Source organism: Eucyclogobius newberryi, unplaced genomic scaffold, assembly GCF_026437365.1.
Source record: "Eucyclogobius newberryi isolate DKJ021-1_F unplaced genomic scaffold, fEucNew1.0.hap1 SCAF_10, whole genome shotgun sequence".
Classification (NCBI taxonomy): Eukaryota; Metazoa; Chordata; class Actinopteri; order Gobiiformes; family Gobiidae; genus Eucyclogobius; species Eucyclogobius newberryi.
In genome coordinates, this window is record NW_027315724.1 from 16,721,396 (window position 1) to 16,734,444 (window position 13,049).

Below are 13,049 nucleotides of genomic sequence, written 5' to 3' on the forward strand. Positions count from 1 at the left end.
GTTTCCAGGGACAGTTTGTGTCTAGGACCTGTGCATCTCCAGGGCCTGTGCGTCTCCAAGGCCAGTGCGTCTCCAGGGCCAGTGCGTCTCCAGGGACTGTGCGTCTCCAGGGACTGTGCGTCTCAAGGTGCTGGTCGTCTCCAGGGACTGTCCTTCTCCAGGGACTGTGAGAAGGACAGGGACTGTGAGAAGGACAGGGCCTGTGAGAAGGACAGGGCCTGTGAGAAGGACAGGGCCTGTGCGTCTCCAGGGCCTGTGCGTCTCCAGGGCCTGTGCGTCTCCAGGGCCTGTGCGTCTCCAGGGCCAGTGCGTCTCCAGGGCCAGTGCGTCTCCAGGGCCAGTGCGTCTCCAGGACCAGTTCGTCTCCAGGACCAGTTCGTCTCCAGGGACTGTCCTTCTCCAGGGACTGTGAGTCTCAAGGTGCTGTTCATCTCCAGGACCTGTGTGTCTCCAGAACCTGTGCATATTTTTGTATTTTCGTCAGTTTGTTTTACACTAATACACAAAAGTCATACAATTACGTGCTATTTACAACATAAACATAACACCTAACTTAATACTTACTTAATACCCAACAAAATGTCCCTTAATCTTCAGGAGTCCCAGATCCTCTTCTGTTCCTTCAAATAAACACAAAGAGAGAAAGGAGAAAATAAAATGAGTATTTGTGTGTCATGGGGAGGGTACTAGGACTCTGTGGCTCACGTGACCTTTTTCAGTCCTTCCAGTCCAGCTGACCCTCCTGCAGGTAGGCCTCCATCTGCAGCACCCAGTCCGGCTTAGGTCCAGGAAACAGGGGGGCAAGCTCCACCTCCATTTGGTGGACTAGAGGGGCGGGGTTAGAGCTGTAGGCGGGGCCAAGAGCAGGTAATAGTGTAGACTCCGACACAGTGTCAGGCAGCACAGAGACACTCTGCTCAGGGAGTTTAGGATGCTTAGCAGGACAAGCGATCTTAGCAGAAGAGGACCGCTTGAGGGCCTGACGAGAAGGATGAGCCTTAGCAGAAGCCGAGAAGGGCTTAGTAGGAGCAGAGGGGCGCTTAGCAGGAGCAGCATAGTCTGTCTTAGGGACCTTAGCAAGTGAAGAGCGGCTCCAGGCAGAAGCCCCAGGAGCTACAACAGGAGTAGCAGAGGATGGCTCAGGATTTGGAGACGACACAGAGCCAGCAACAACAAAGGAAGAAGGCAGCACAGTGTAGCTTAGCTTAGCAGCAGAGGGGGCCTCGGCGGGACGCTTAGCAGGAGGAGCAGAGAGGGTAGAGGGGCAAGCAGAAGAGGAACGCTTGCGGGCCTGACGAGCATAAAGGGGAGAGATAAAGTCAGGAAACATAGAGTCAGGAAGAGGAATGATCTGCAGACCCCTGGCAGGAGGAGCAGAGGAGAGCTTAGCTTGAGCAGAGGGGTGCTTAGCAGGAGCAGAGGGGTGCTTAGCAGGAGCAGAGGGGTGCTTAGCAGGAGCAGAGGGGTGCTTGGCAGGAGTTGAGGAAGGCTTAGCAGCAGAGGGGGGCTTAGTGTAAGCAGAGGGGGGCTTAGTGTAAGCAGAGGGGGGCTTAGTAGGAGCAGAGGGGGTCTTAGCAGGAGCAGAGGTGAGCTTAGCACGAGCAGAGGAGAGCTTAGTGTGAGCAGAGTAAGAATCAGCAGGAGCAGAAGGGGGCTTAGCATAAGCAGAGGGGTGCTTGGCAGGAGTTGAGGAAGGCTTAGCAGGAGCAGAGGAGAGCTTAGCATGAGCATAGGAGAGCTTAGCATGAGCAGAGGGGTGCTTAGCAGGAGCAGAGGGGTGCTTGGCAGGAGTTGAGGAAGGCTTAGCAGCAGAGGGGGGCTTAGTGTAAGCAGAGGGGGGCTTAGTAGGAGCAGAGGGGGGCTTAGCAGGAGCAGAGGTGAGCTTAGCACGAGCAGAGGAGAGCTTAGTGTGAGCAGAGTAAGAATCAGCAGGAGCAGAAGGGGGCTTAGCATAAGCAGAGGGGTGCTTGGCAGGAGTTGAGAAAGGCTTAGCAGGAGCAGAGAGGGGCTTAGCAGGAGCAGAGGAGGGCTTTGGTGGTGACACAGCGCCACCATTTACAAAGGAAGAAGGCAGCACTGTGAAGCTTAGCTTAGCAGGAGCAGAGATGGAATTAGCAGGAGCAGCATAGCGCGTCTTAGGGGCCTTAGCAAGAAAAGAAGGAGTAGCGACAGGCCTAGGACCTACAGCAGGAGCAGTAGGCTTAGGCTTTGGGGGCAAAACAGAGCCACCCAGAGCAAAGAAAGAAGGCAGCACAGAGAAGCTTAGCTTAGCAGCAGAGGAGGCCTTGGTGGGATGCTTATTAGGAGGAGCAGGGAGGGTGGAGGAGTGAGCAGAAGAGCTCCAGCCAGCCCAAGCACTGGGAAACATGGTGCAGGAGGACATAGCAGAAGCGGAAGGAGCAAACAAAGGGTAGGGTTTTGTGGGTGTGGACTTAGGGCCAGAGGTGGCTCCTGCTCAGGACGTCTGGATGCCTGAAGGAACACTGGGACAAGAATCACACGGGATCTATGGAGAGAAACAGAATGTGTTAGATACCACTGTTAATAGAGATCTCACATCCATGAAAAAAGCACAGCCCGGAGTGAAAAACAAAAGGGCGTAAGTTACTTTACAAGACAGGGCACGATTCATAATTCACAATTAAAATAATGAATCCATTAAGGACATTAAAATCACCACCACTGGCAAATGTTAGAAGGTGGGCATGACAGTCCTTTTTGGGGACTGCCATGCCCACCTACTATTGCCCACTGGGCCCACAAATGAAAACATGTTGATTTGATGGAGAGTCTGACTGTCCAACTCCAACTTCAAAGGTCACATGTGCCATCTCTCTTTGAGTCCTCTTTGTAACTCAATATATTTCACCTGTTTCTGCTCTGATTTATGTATTAATCAGTTTGAGCCCAATCTCTACGCCATTATTGTTTGTTACAATGTCAATTTCCTGTGATTTTGCACTTTTGGCAATAAAGTTTAAAAAAACTGCTTTGTCTCCATATTGACATTAGGGGTGGGTAATCTTTTTATATGTTATTACATTATCTTGATTTTCAGACAATATTTAAACAATGCTACGTTGTGGCATAATTGTTTTGTTGTTAATCAGCACAAAACGTGAATTGACTTTATGAAAAAATATCACTCTTGTTTGGGAGATTACACTGACATTTCTGCTTCTTTTTAGCTCGGTTTTAATAGTTAGGCTCTAGTTGAGCTCAGGAGCACACATTTCTTTGAATAAACTTACCATTAACACTGTTGTTTTTCGTCTAACTTAACATGGTAAAATCCCATAGGACTAAGTGAACAGTGAAAGTTTAACAAACTCACGTTTTTTCCTCACAAAAGTCTCGTAGTCCGAGTTAGAAAGACGCCAGTAACAGTCGGGGGGGAAAATATCCTTCAAAGTTTTGAAAAATCCTCACAAAATCAGGTTTTGATCGCAGCCAATACTAGCAAAGTTAGCAATGACAAGACGCAGTTCAAAACTACCCGGTTCAAAACACGCACTTAGCAACAGCGAGCGCGTGCGCGCTGACGTCAGCACGAGCGCAGAACGTTATAAAGTCAAATTAAACTAAATGTATGCTGTTCTCTAAAAGGCTCAATGTATCCATAATACGTTCGATGGCAATGTTATTCAACAAGTACCCTATTACAAATACTTATACTTATCGATGATAAACTCTCCTTCAAAAAACGTACAAGGGCTGACAATGTATAGGCCTGAAATGACCACGTGACATTCTGACAAAAGATTTTGAGCAAAGAACGGGTTTTTGACAAGGAAAAAAGTAAACAAAGTTTCAGTTTCAAAATCTGAATGAAATATTTTCCTTTTTTTCCTTTAATATTTTTTTCAACTGGTGCTTCAATATTTTTTACTAGTACTACTATTATTTTACTTGAGTAATTGCTTTGCATCTGCTCCCTTTACCTAAGCAATACACGGAGTACCAATTCAATCCTCTCAGCTTCATCAGGCCTGAATTTACCATTAGGTTTAAGGGTTATTGTACTCAGTTAGTTCAATACGCCTACCAAACCAGTAATGTGAATATTTTTGTATATTTTGTGGACTTGTCCCAATAAATATGTATTTTGTTTTAAATTGTTAATCACAATGGCAAATGTCTTAATTTTTTAATCATTCATAAACCCATGGATAATAAATATACAGTAGGCCATACAAACTGTTGCTTTATCGTCCCACAAATAGGCTGCAACACAGTCAGTGTCACCAAAAATCAATAGCCACCAATTCTTTTTATTTTTTTATCTTCTAGTCCAATGTGACCGTACAGGGCCCAAAGGCTGGAAAGGCCACAGGGTAATTCATTATCCAGTCTCAAGTCTACTTCACAATCAATGTCAATGTTTCACATCCACTGGGCTGGCTAGTTTTTCTTTATTTTATTTTTGTCTTAACAGCTATTCATTTTTTTGTTTAAAAAAAAAGGTTGTAGTGCATAGAGTTCAGTAACAAGATTGATAAAGAAACACACAGATGGAATGTAGTATTTTGTAGTCATTTGTTTGTTTATTTAAAAATAAAACCAAAATATCACACAATAAAAGTAATTTGTGTAAAATGATACAATTAACGTATTGCCCATTGTTTTCTTCAACCTTGCCCCTACAAATCCTTCAGTAGAATGACACACCAGTTCCCCTGGTCGTGGGAGCTGCTCTGCACTTTTACTCCAGCCACCTGGCCACACTCCAGCTCCCCCTTCTGGAACACGTGGTGATAGCGATGAAAGACTGGAGCTCAGCTATTATCTGATTTTATCACCTTAGAATTGTAAGATGCAGTTATGTTCTCATTTGAATTGCCTTGTAATTCTGGATATGGCCTGGAGTGTGTTTATATCGAATAAGAGAGCTGCAGGTCACGTTTCGGATCGTGAACAAAGCTACTGCTATTGCTACACAAATGCCTCAACAACTGCAGAATTACAGAACATCTCTTTATTTGACGAGCCAAATTGTAACAAAGGTTCAAAGCTGAGGTCGAAACTACACCGGGGATTGGACTAGCTTAGGTTTTTAATATAAAACAAATACAGAACTGGCAGTTCAAATATCCCCCCAAAAACAAGGGTATAAATGTAGTATTTCTTAACTTTTGTAGTTAAATCCCACATGACAGGTTCACGTGCTTTTCTAATTGTGACTTTGTTTGGTGGAGACTCCCTGTGGTAAATGTTTTTTATCATTAGTTTTACGTCAGTCAAGTTGCAGTTTGTGAAGAAAAATGGACAAATAGAAGTTTAAAAATACAGGAAGTAGATCTGAGTTCTAAAATGAAATCTCAATCGAGGTCATCAAAGTGCAAAGTTCATCAAAAATGCAGACAATTTACACACAACTGACATTTTTCTGACAGGTTAAAAACAACAAAATAAATCAGCTATTATTTGCCAAATCATAACTATCGAATTGGGTTGCAAAGTAAAAATTGTGGAATGACTCATTTCTAAATATAATAATATTTTCTCAACTTGCCACATGCAGTTTGATCTAACAATGCATTTACATTTGTACAACACAACAACCATAGCACTTATACGAGCATGTTTGGATTGCTACAATATTTCTGTACTTTGTATAAAACTTATTTTCTTTTGCTTTTCTGGAATACGGTAAATATAACAAAGAAAACCCTTTATAAAGTAAACAAAGGAAGTTATTTTATATTCTCTTCCGCTCAAACCCTCTTTTCTTCTTTTCTCCTCATCCTTTCTGTGCGTCCACCATTCCGGTCCGGAGCATTCTGTAACCACTTGGTTATTTTCACCTCGGTTTTCTGGACAGCTGCATTTGAGGTGAGGCAATTGTGCTGCACAGCCGCTGAAAAAAACAGAACACAAATTAATATATTCTCTAGGGCAACGCTTTTTAGAATGATAAAAATCGAATTTGCGATCTCATTCCTGTGACAATGGGCCATTTGGGCAAAGTCAACATATCGTGATTCACTAGACACTAGACTTAAGTTAATGGTTGGGGTTAGTTAATTACAGACAATGCACTCAATATTCTAATCTTATCCATAAGACTTAGTTCTGTTCTTTGATTACCTCTCGTCATTTACGTTTTATTTGATTCTCCTGGAGCAGGTGGAGAGTCCTTGTCTTCCCTGGTGTCCTCCTGCACCATTGGAGTGAAATCATGGAGCTCCTGTAATACAAACAGAAAAGATTAACTCAATATCAACTTCACTGAAAACAGGACCAGATTTTATGGTTGTTAGTCACATAAACTACTTCCTGTTACTGATGCAATTAGAACACTTTTCACAACTAAATATTTTGAAATCTGATACATTGCTAAAATAAACACTTTTGTGCTTTTCCCTAACAGTGATCTAGTCTATGATACAATATTTGAACAAGAACTATCAATACATTTTACAGCATCCTATAATAAACTTGTCAAATTAATTTCCGCAGGACATAATTTGATTGTGGCTCACTCACTGACACCGATGCAAACAGCACTGCAGTGTTTAATTTGTCCACATCATCTAAAGTTTGAGTCTCTCTAAAGAACATGAAGGCATTATTTATCTTGTACTCACCTTTGCAATGTTCCAGCACACACTCAGCACTGGTGCTTGTGAAGATTCTAAAGACAAGAGCAAAAACAAGATAAATAACTTTCAGAAGGGTAAATAGAATTTCTATAAGGAAAGAACATGTTTATTTTATTGTAAACATGGTACACTATCACAGCATTGAAATTACTATGGGCTCTTCAGACAAACATTAAACTCCACATAGTCGTTCCAGTCTGTTGGTGGCCACAGAGGTTCTTCGTGCACCTGTGTCACACAGAAAACACAAACAATTAACCAAAGCTCCTCCTAGTTTATTCCTGTGTGTCAAATAATAGTAATGGATGTGCTAATCATTTTATGTAGATTACCTGCAAAAACTTCTGGGCTTTCTCTTCTTGACAGATCAGGCTCTTTAGCCAGTGCTGCATCCATTCTCAATGTGAGGGGAAAAACAGCAGAAAAGATGAGGGCCCAGTTTAGATTAATACACAAAGTCCAGCACATTACATGCCATTGTTGTGACACAAAGTTAGAGAAATCATTACCTCAGGAAAAGAAGGCAAATACACAATGGGTTAGTTCTTGGTAAAGGTTCAATTGAAACTTGTTGACAATAAATAGTCTTGATGAAGATTAAGTTTACTACTACACATTTTGTGCTGTTCTTCTCACTGTGGCCAAAACGCTTGTAAACTTGACAGCGTGAGTGTCAGAGCGTGAATAGGCCATTAGATCTTGTGACTAGGTATTGTTACAATAATTAACATTAGCAAGCAAACAAGGTAAATAATCAAGCTGCTTAATGTATCAACAGAAACAACTAAAATGCACAGACATGCTCAAACTAACAGTATTAATGCTGAACACAAGCAAATGGAACAGATCATTTTCATTGTGGCAAAATGGGACCTGCGTGACTATAATGTGACAGATTTGATCAGAACAGCTCAAACCGCAATATACATTTACAAAAAAAATATTATTTTTATTTATGTGGGCCATTGAACCGTGTTAAAGACACGATTCAGTTGAGATTAAATTATGAGGTTGTAGTTTATATTATTACTGTGGTTTAGAAGCAGAGTTAGCGTTAGCTACTTCCTGCTTAGTCGCAAAGCAAACATTTACCCAGTCATTGTGTTGTTAGTGTTGTTAGCCTGCTAGCTTGCTAGCTCGGCCAAGACGGGCCTGGCTGTCCAGGACCGTTCTCCCGGAGAAATAAACCCGTTCTATTCTGATGTTCCTTTCCTAAAATGAAGACAAGTTCATGTATTTAGTCCACTCTTCCAGGTTTGAAGAAAACATTTTTGAGGGATTTGTGGTTTCTTCTTGCTTCAACTCTGAACTCACCATGACCTACAATTGACAGCGCAAGCAGCCAATCGGCTTTGAGACTTCAAGTGTTCCAAAACATTCAGCCCTCTGATTGGCTCCTTTATAAATTAAAACTTTTAAATACATGGTTGTTAGGTCTAAAGCTGAAATACTATACTTATTTGATTGTGTGATTATAATATTATATCACTATAAATAAAGTATTGATATCATGAAATGTATTGTATGCCCTATATATAGGTCCTATACAGTATATATTTGTGTTTCCTACATCTCAAGCCCAACTATAGCTCCATATGGCCCATGCCATCATTGCCAGACCTGGCCCGACTCTGGCTGACATGCCAATTGCCATGACAGAAGTCAGCCAGTATAGCCAGCATTTTGCATGAACTGGCTCAGATCTGTCTGCTATTCTGTCGACCGTCCAAACCAAGAAGAAAATCAACAAAGACGCACTGTGTATTTGTGCAAAACTTCATTACCACCAACATTTCTACATAACTTGCTGCAAAATTAATGTTTTCATTTTATTTATTGACATTAATTTAACCAGGAAAGTCCCACTGTGATGTAGCATCTCTTTTTCAGAAGAATCCTGGCCCCAGAGGAGAGGAGCCTATTGTACATGTTTTTAGTGGTAGAAGAAACCTGCACGGACTGCAAACTCCACCCGGGAATCGAACCTTGCCAAGAGCTGAGAACACTATCTGCTGTGCCACCGTGTTGTCAAACAGGCCACAATAAAACAGAGGGAACATCTCCAGGGCCTGTGCGTCTCCAGGGCCTGTGCGTCTCCAGGGCCTGTGCGTCTCCAGGGCCTGTGCGTCTCCAGGGCCTGTGCGTCTCCAGGGCCTGTGCGTCTCCAGGGCCTGTGCGTCTCCAGGGCCTGTGCGTCTCCAGGGCCTGTGCGTCTCCAGGGCCTGTGCGTCTCCAGGGCCTGTGCGTCTCCAGGGCCTGTGCGTCTCCAGGGCCAGTGCGTCTCCAGGGCCAGTGCGTCTCCAGGGCCAGTGCGTCTCCAGGACCAGTTCGTCTCCAGGACCAGTTCGTCTCCAGGGACTGTCCTTCTCCAGGGACTGTGAGTCTCAAGGTGCTGTTCATCTCCAGGACCTGTGTGTCTCCAGAACCTGTGCATATTTTTGTATTTTCGTCAGTTTGTTTTACACTAATACACAAAAGTCATACAATTACGTGCTATTTACAACATAAACATAACACCTAACTTAATACTTACTTAATACCCAACAAAATGTCCCTTAATCTTCAGGAGTCCCAGATCCTCTTCTGTTCCTTCAAATAAACACAAAGAGAGAAAGGAGAAAATAAAATGAGTATTTGTGTGTCATGGGGAGGGTACTAGGACTCTGTGGCTCACGTGACCTTTTTCAGTCCTTCCAGTCCAGCTGACCCTCCTGCAGGTAGGCCTCCATCTGCAGCACCCAGTCCGGCTTAGGTCCAGGAAACAGGGGGGCAAGCTCCACCTCCATTTGGTGGACTAGAGGGGCGGGGTTAGAGCTGTAGGCGGGGCCAAGAGCAGGTAATAGTGTAGACTCCGACACAGTGTCAGGCAGCACAGAGACACTCTGCTCAGGGAGTTTAGGATGCTTAGCAGGACAAGCGATCTTAGCAGAAGAGGACCGCTTGAGGGCCTGACGAGAAGGATGAGCCTTAGCAGAAGCCGAGAAGGGCTTAGTAGGAGCAGAGGGGCGCTTAGCAGGAGCAGCATAGTCTGTCTTAGGGACCTTAGCAAGTGAAGAGCGGCTCCAGGCAGAAGCCCCAGGAGCTACAACAGGAGTAGCAGAGGATGGCTCAGGATTTGGAGACGACACAGAGCCAGCAACAACAAAGGAAGAAGGCAGCACAGTGTAGCTTAGCTTAGCAGCAGAGGGGGCCTCGGCGGGACGCTTAGCAGGAGGAGCAGAGAGGGTAGAGGGGCAAGCAGAAGAGGAACGCTTGCGGGCCTGACGAGCATAAAGGGGAGAGATAAAGTCAGGAAACATAGAGTCAGGAAGAGGAATGATCTGCAGACCCCTGGCAGGAGGAGCAGAGGAGAGCTTAGCTTGAGCAGAGGGGTGCTTAGCAGGAGCAGAGGGGTGCTTAGCAGGAGCAGAGGGGTGCTTAGCAGGAGCAGAGGGGTGCTTGGCAGGAGTTGAGGAAGGCTTAGCAGCAGAGGGGGGCTTAGTGTAAGCAGAGGGGGGCTTAGTGTAAGCAGAGGGGGGCTTAGTAGGAGCAGAGGGGGTCTTAGCAGGAGCAGAGGTGAGCTTAGCACGAGCAGAGGAGAGCTTAGTGTGAGCAGAGTAAGAATCAGCAGGAGCAGAAGGGGGCTTAGCATAAGCAGAGGGGTGCTTGGCAGGAGTTGAGGAAGGCTTAGCAGGAGCAGAGGAGAGCTTAGCATGAGCATAGGAGAGCTTAGCATGAGCAGAGGGGTGCTTAGCAGGAGCAGAGGGGTGCTTGGCAGGAGTTGAGGAAGGCTTAGCAGCAGAGGGGGGCTTAGTGTAAGCAGAGGGGGGCTTAGTAGGAGCAGAGGGGGGCTTAGCAGGAGCAGAGGTGAGCTTAGCACGAGCAGAGGAGAGCTTAGTGTGAGCAGAGTAAGAATCAGCAGGAGCAGAAGGGGGCTTAGCATAAGCAGAGGGGTGCTTGGCAGGAGTTGAGAAAGGCTTAGCAGGAGCAGAGAGGGGCTTAGCAGGAGCAGAGGAGGGCTTTGGTGGTGACACAGCGCCACCATTTACAAAGGAAGAAGGCAGCACTGTGAAGCTTAGCTTAGCAGGAGCAGAGATGGAATTAGCAGGAGCAGCATAGCGCGTCTTAGGGGCCTTAGCAAGAAAAGAAGGAGTAGCGACAGGCCTAGGACCTACAGCAGGAGCAGTAGGCTTAGGCTTTGGGGGCAAAACAGAGCCACCCAGAGCAAAGAAAGAAGGCAGCACAGAGAAGCTTAGCTTAGCAGCAGAGGAGGCCTTGGTGGGATGCTTATTAGGAGGAGCAGGGAGGGTGGAGGAGTGAGCAGAAGAGCTCCAGCCAGCCCAAGCACTGGGAAACATGGTGCAGGAGGACATAGCAGAAGCGGAAGGAGCAAACAAAGGGTAGGGTTTTGTGGGTGTGGACTTAGGGCCAGAGGTGGCTCCTGCTCAGGACGTCTGGATGCCTGAAGGAACACTGGGACAAGAATCACACGGGATCTATGGAGAGAAACAGAATGTGTTAGATACCACTGTTAATAGAGATCTCACATCCATGAAAAAAGCACAGCCCGGAGTGAAAAACAAAAGGGCGTAAGTTACTTTACAAGACAGGGCACGATTCATAATTCACAATTAAAATAATGAATCCATTAAGGACATTAAAATCACCACCACTGGCAAATGTTAGAAGGTGGGCATGACAGTCCTTTTTGGGGACTGCCATGCCCACCTACTATTGCCCACTGGGCCCACAAATGAAAACATGTTGATTTGATGGAGAGTCTGACTGTCCAACTCCAACTTCAAAGGTCACATGTGCCATCTCTCTTTGAGTCCTCTTTGTAACTCAATATATTTCACCTGTTTCTGCTCTGATTTATGTATTAATCAGTTTGAGCCCAATCTCTACGCCATTATTGTTTGTTACAATGTCAATTTCCTGTGATTTTGCACTTTTGGCAATAAAGTTTAAAAAAACTGCTTTGTCTCCATATTGACATTAGGGGTGGGTAATCTTTTTATATGTTATTACATTATCTTGATTTTCAGACAATATTTAAACAATGCTACGTTGTGGCATAATTGTTTTGTTGTTAATCAGCACAAAACGTGAATTGACTTTATGAAAAAATATCACTCTTGTTTGGGAGATTACACTGACATTTCTGCTTCTTTTTAGCTCGGTTTTAATAGTTAGGCTCTAGTTGAGCTCAGGAGCACACATTTCTTTGAATAAACTTACCATTAACACTGTTGTTTTTCGTCTAACTTAACATGGTAAAATCCCATAGGACTAAGTGAACAGTGAAAGTTTAACAAACTCACGTTTTTTCCTCACAAAAGTCTCGTAGTCCGAGTTAGAAAGACGCCAGTAACAGTCGGGGGGGAAAATATCCTTCAAAGTTTTGAAAAATCCTCACAAAATCAGGTTTTGATCGCAGCCAATACTAGCAAAGTTAGCAATGACAAGACGCAGTTCAAAACTACCCGGTTCAAAACACGCACTTAGCAACAGCGAGCGCGTGCGCGCTGACGTCAGCACGAGCGCAGAACGTTATAAAGTCAAATTAAACTAAATGTATGCTGTTCTCTAAAAGGCTCAATGTATCCATAATACGTTCGATGGCAATGTTATTCAACAAGTACCCTATTACAAATACTTATACTTATCGATGATAAACTCTCCTTCAAAAAACGTACAAGGGCTGACAATGTATAGGCCTGAAATGACCACGTGACATTCTGACAAAAGATTTTGAGCAAAGAACGGGTTTTTGACAAGGAAAAAAGTAAACAAAGTTTCAGTTTCAAAATCTGAATGAAATATTTTCCTTTTTTTCCTTTAATATTTTTTTCAACTGGTGCTTCAATATTTTTTACTAGTACTACTATTATTTTACTTGAGTAATTGCTTTGCATCTGCTCCCTTTACCTAAGCAATACACGGAGTACCAATTCAATCCTCTCAGCTTCATCAGGCCTGAATTTACCATTAGGTTTAAGGGTTATTGTACTCAGTTAGTTCAATACGCCTACCAAACCAGTAATGTGAATATTTTTGTATATTTTGTGGACTTGTCCCAATAAATATGTATTTTGTTTTAAATTGTTAATCACAATGGCAAATGTCTTAATTTTTTAATCATTCATAAACCCATGGATAATAGATATACAGTAGGCCATACAAACTGTTGCTTTATCGTCCCACAAATAGGCTGCAACACAGTCAGTGTAACCAAAAATCAATAGCCACCAATTTTATTTTATTTTATCTTCTAGTCAAATGTGACCGTACAGGGCCCAAAGGCTGGAAAGGCCACAGGGTAATTCATTATCCAGTCTCAAGTCTACTCAGGGCCGGCCCAGCCTATAAGCGAACTAAGCAGCCGCGTAGGGCCCCGAGGCGTTAAAAGGGCCCCCAATCTGGCAACCCGTCTTATGCGAAGTGCAAGCGCAGCGTGCACCACTA

At 44.1% G+C, this 13,049-nt stretch overlaps 2 protein-coding genes across 4 annotated transcripts in view; one reads left to right on the top strand and one right to left on the bottom strand.

Moving 5' to 3' along the window:
• The window catches only part of sln (sarcolipin), a 420,868-nt gene that overhangs the window by 392,774 nt on the left and 15,045 nt on the right, over positions 1-13,049 (top strand). The window lies entirely within an intron of this gene.
• Positions 594-10,994, bottom strand: LOC140375693 (uncharacterized). 3 transcript variants are annotated; one of them, XM_072461900.1, is made up of 3 exons: positions 10,084-10,994; positions 711-2,034; positions 594-620 (listed from the first exon to the last, which is right to left on the bottom strand). In XM_072461900.1, exons 1-2 carry the CDS (start codon positions 10,952-10,954, stop codon positions 716-718), a joined length of 2,190 nt encoding a protein of 729 aa, XP_072318001.1. In that variant the 5' UTR covers positions 10,955-10,994; the 3' UTR covers positions 594-620; positions 711-715. The 3 variants fall into 3 exon arrangements, with proteins under 3 accessions (XP_072318001.1, XP_072318002.1, XP_072318000.1); XM_072461901.1 differs by lacking the exon at positions 594-620 and having other exon boundaries at positions 660-2,034; positions 10,105-10,994; XM_072461899.1 differs by lacking the exon at positions 594-620 and having other exon boundaries at positions 660-2,034.

Bases quoted from the DNA above. Each gene is read 5' to 3' on its own strand.
- LOC140375693 (XM_072461900.1), bottom strand. From the start codon at position 10,954: ATGTCCTCCTGCACCATGTTTCCCAGTGCTTGGGCTGGCTGGAGCTCT. The intron at 2,035-10,083 runs CTAAGCCCCCCT...CTGTGTCACCAC, and splicing joins TAAGCCCCCCTCTGCTTACA to CAAAGCCCTCCTCTGCTCCT.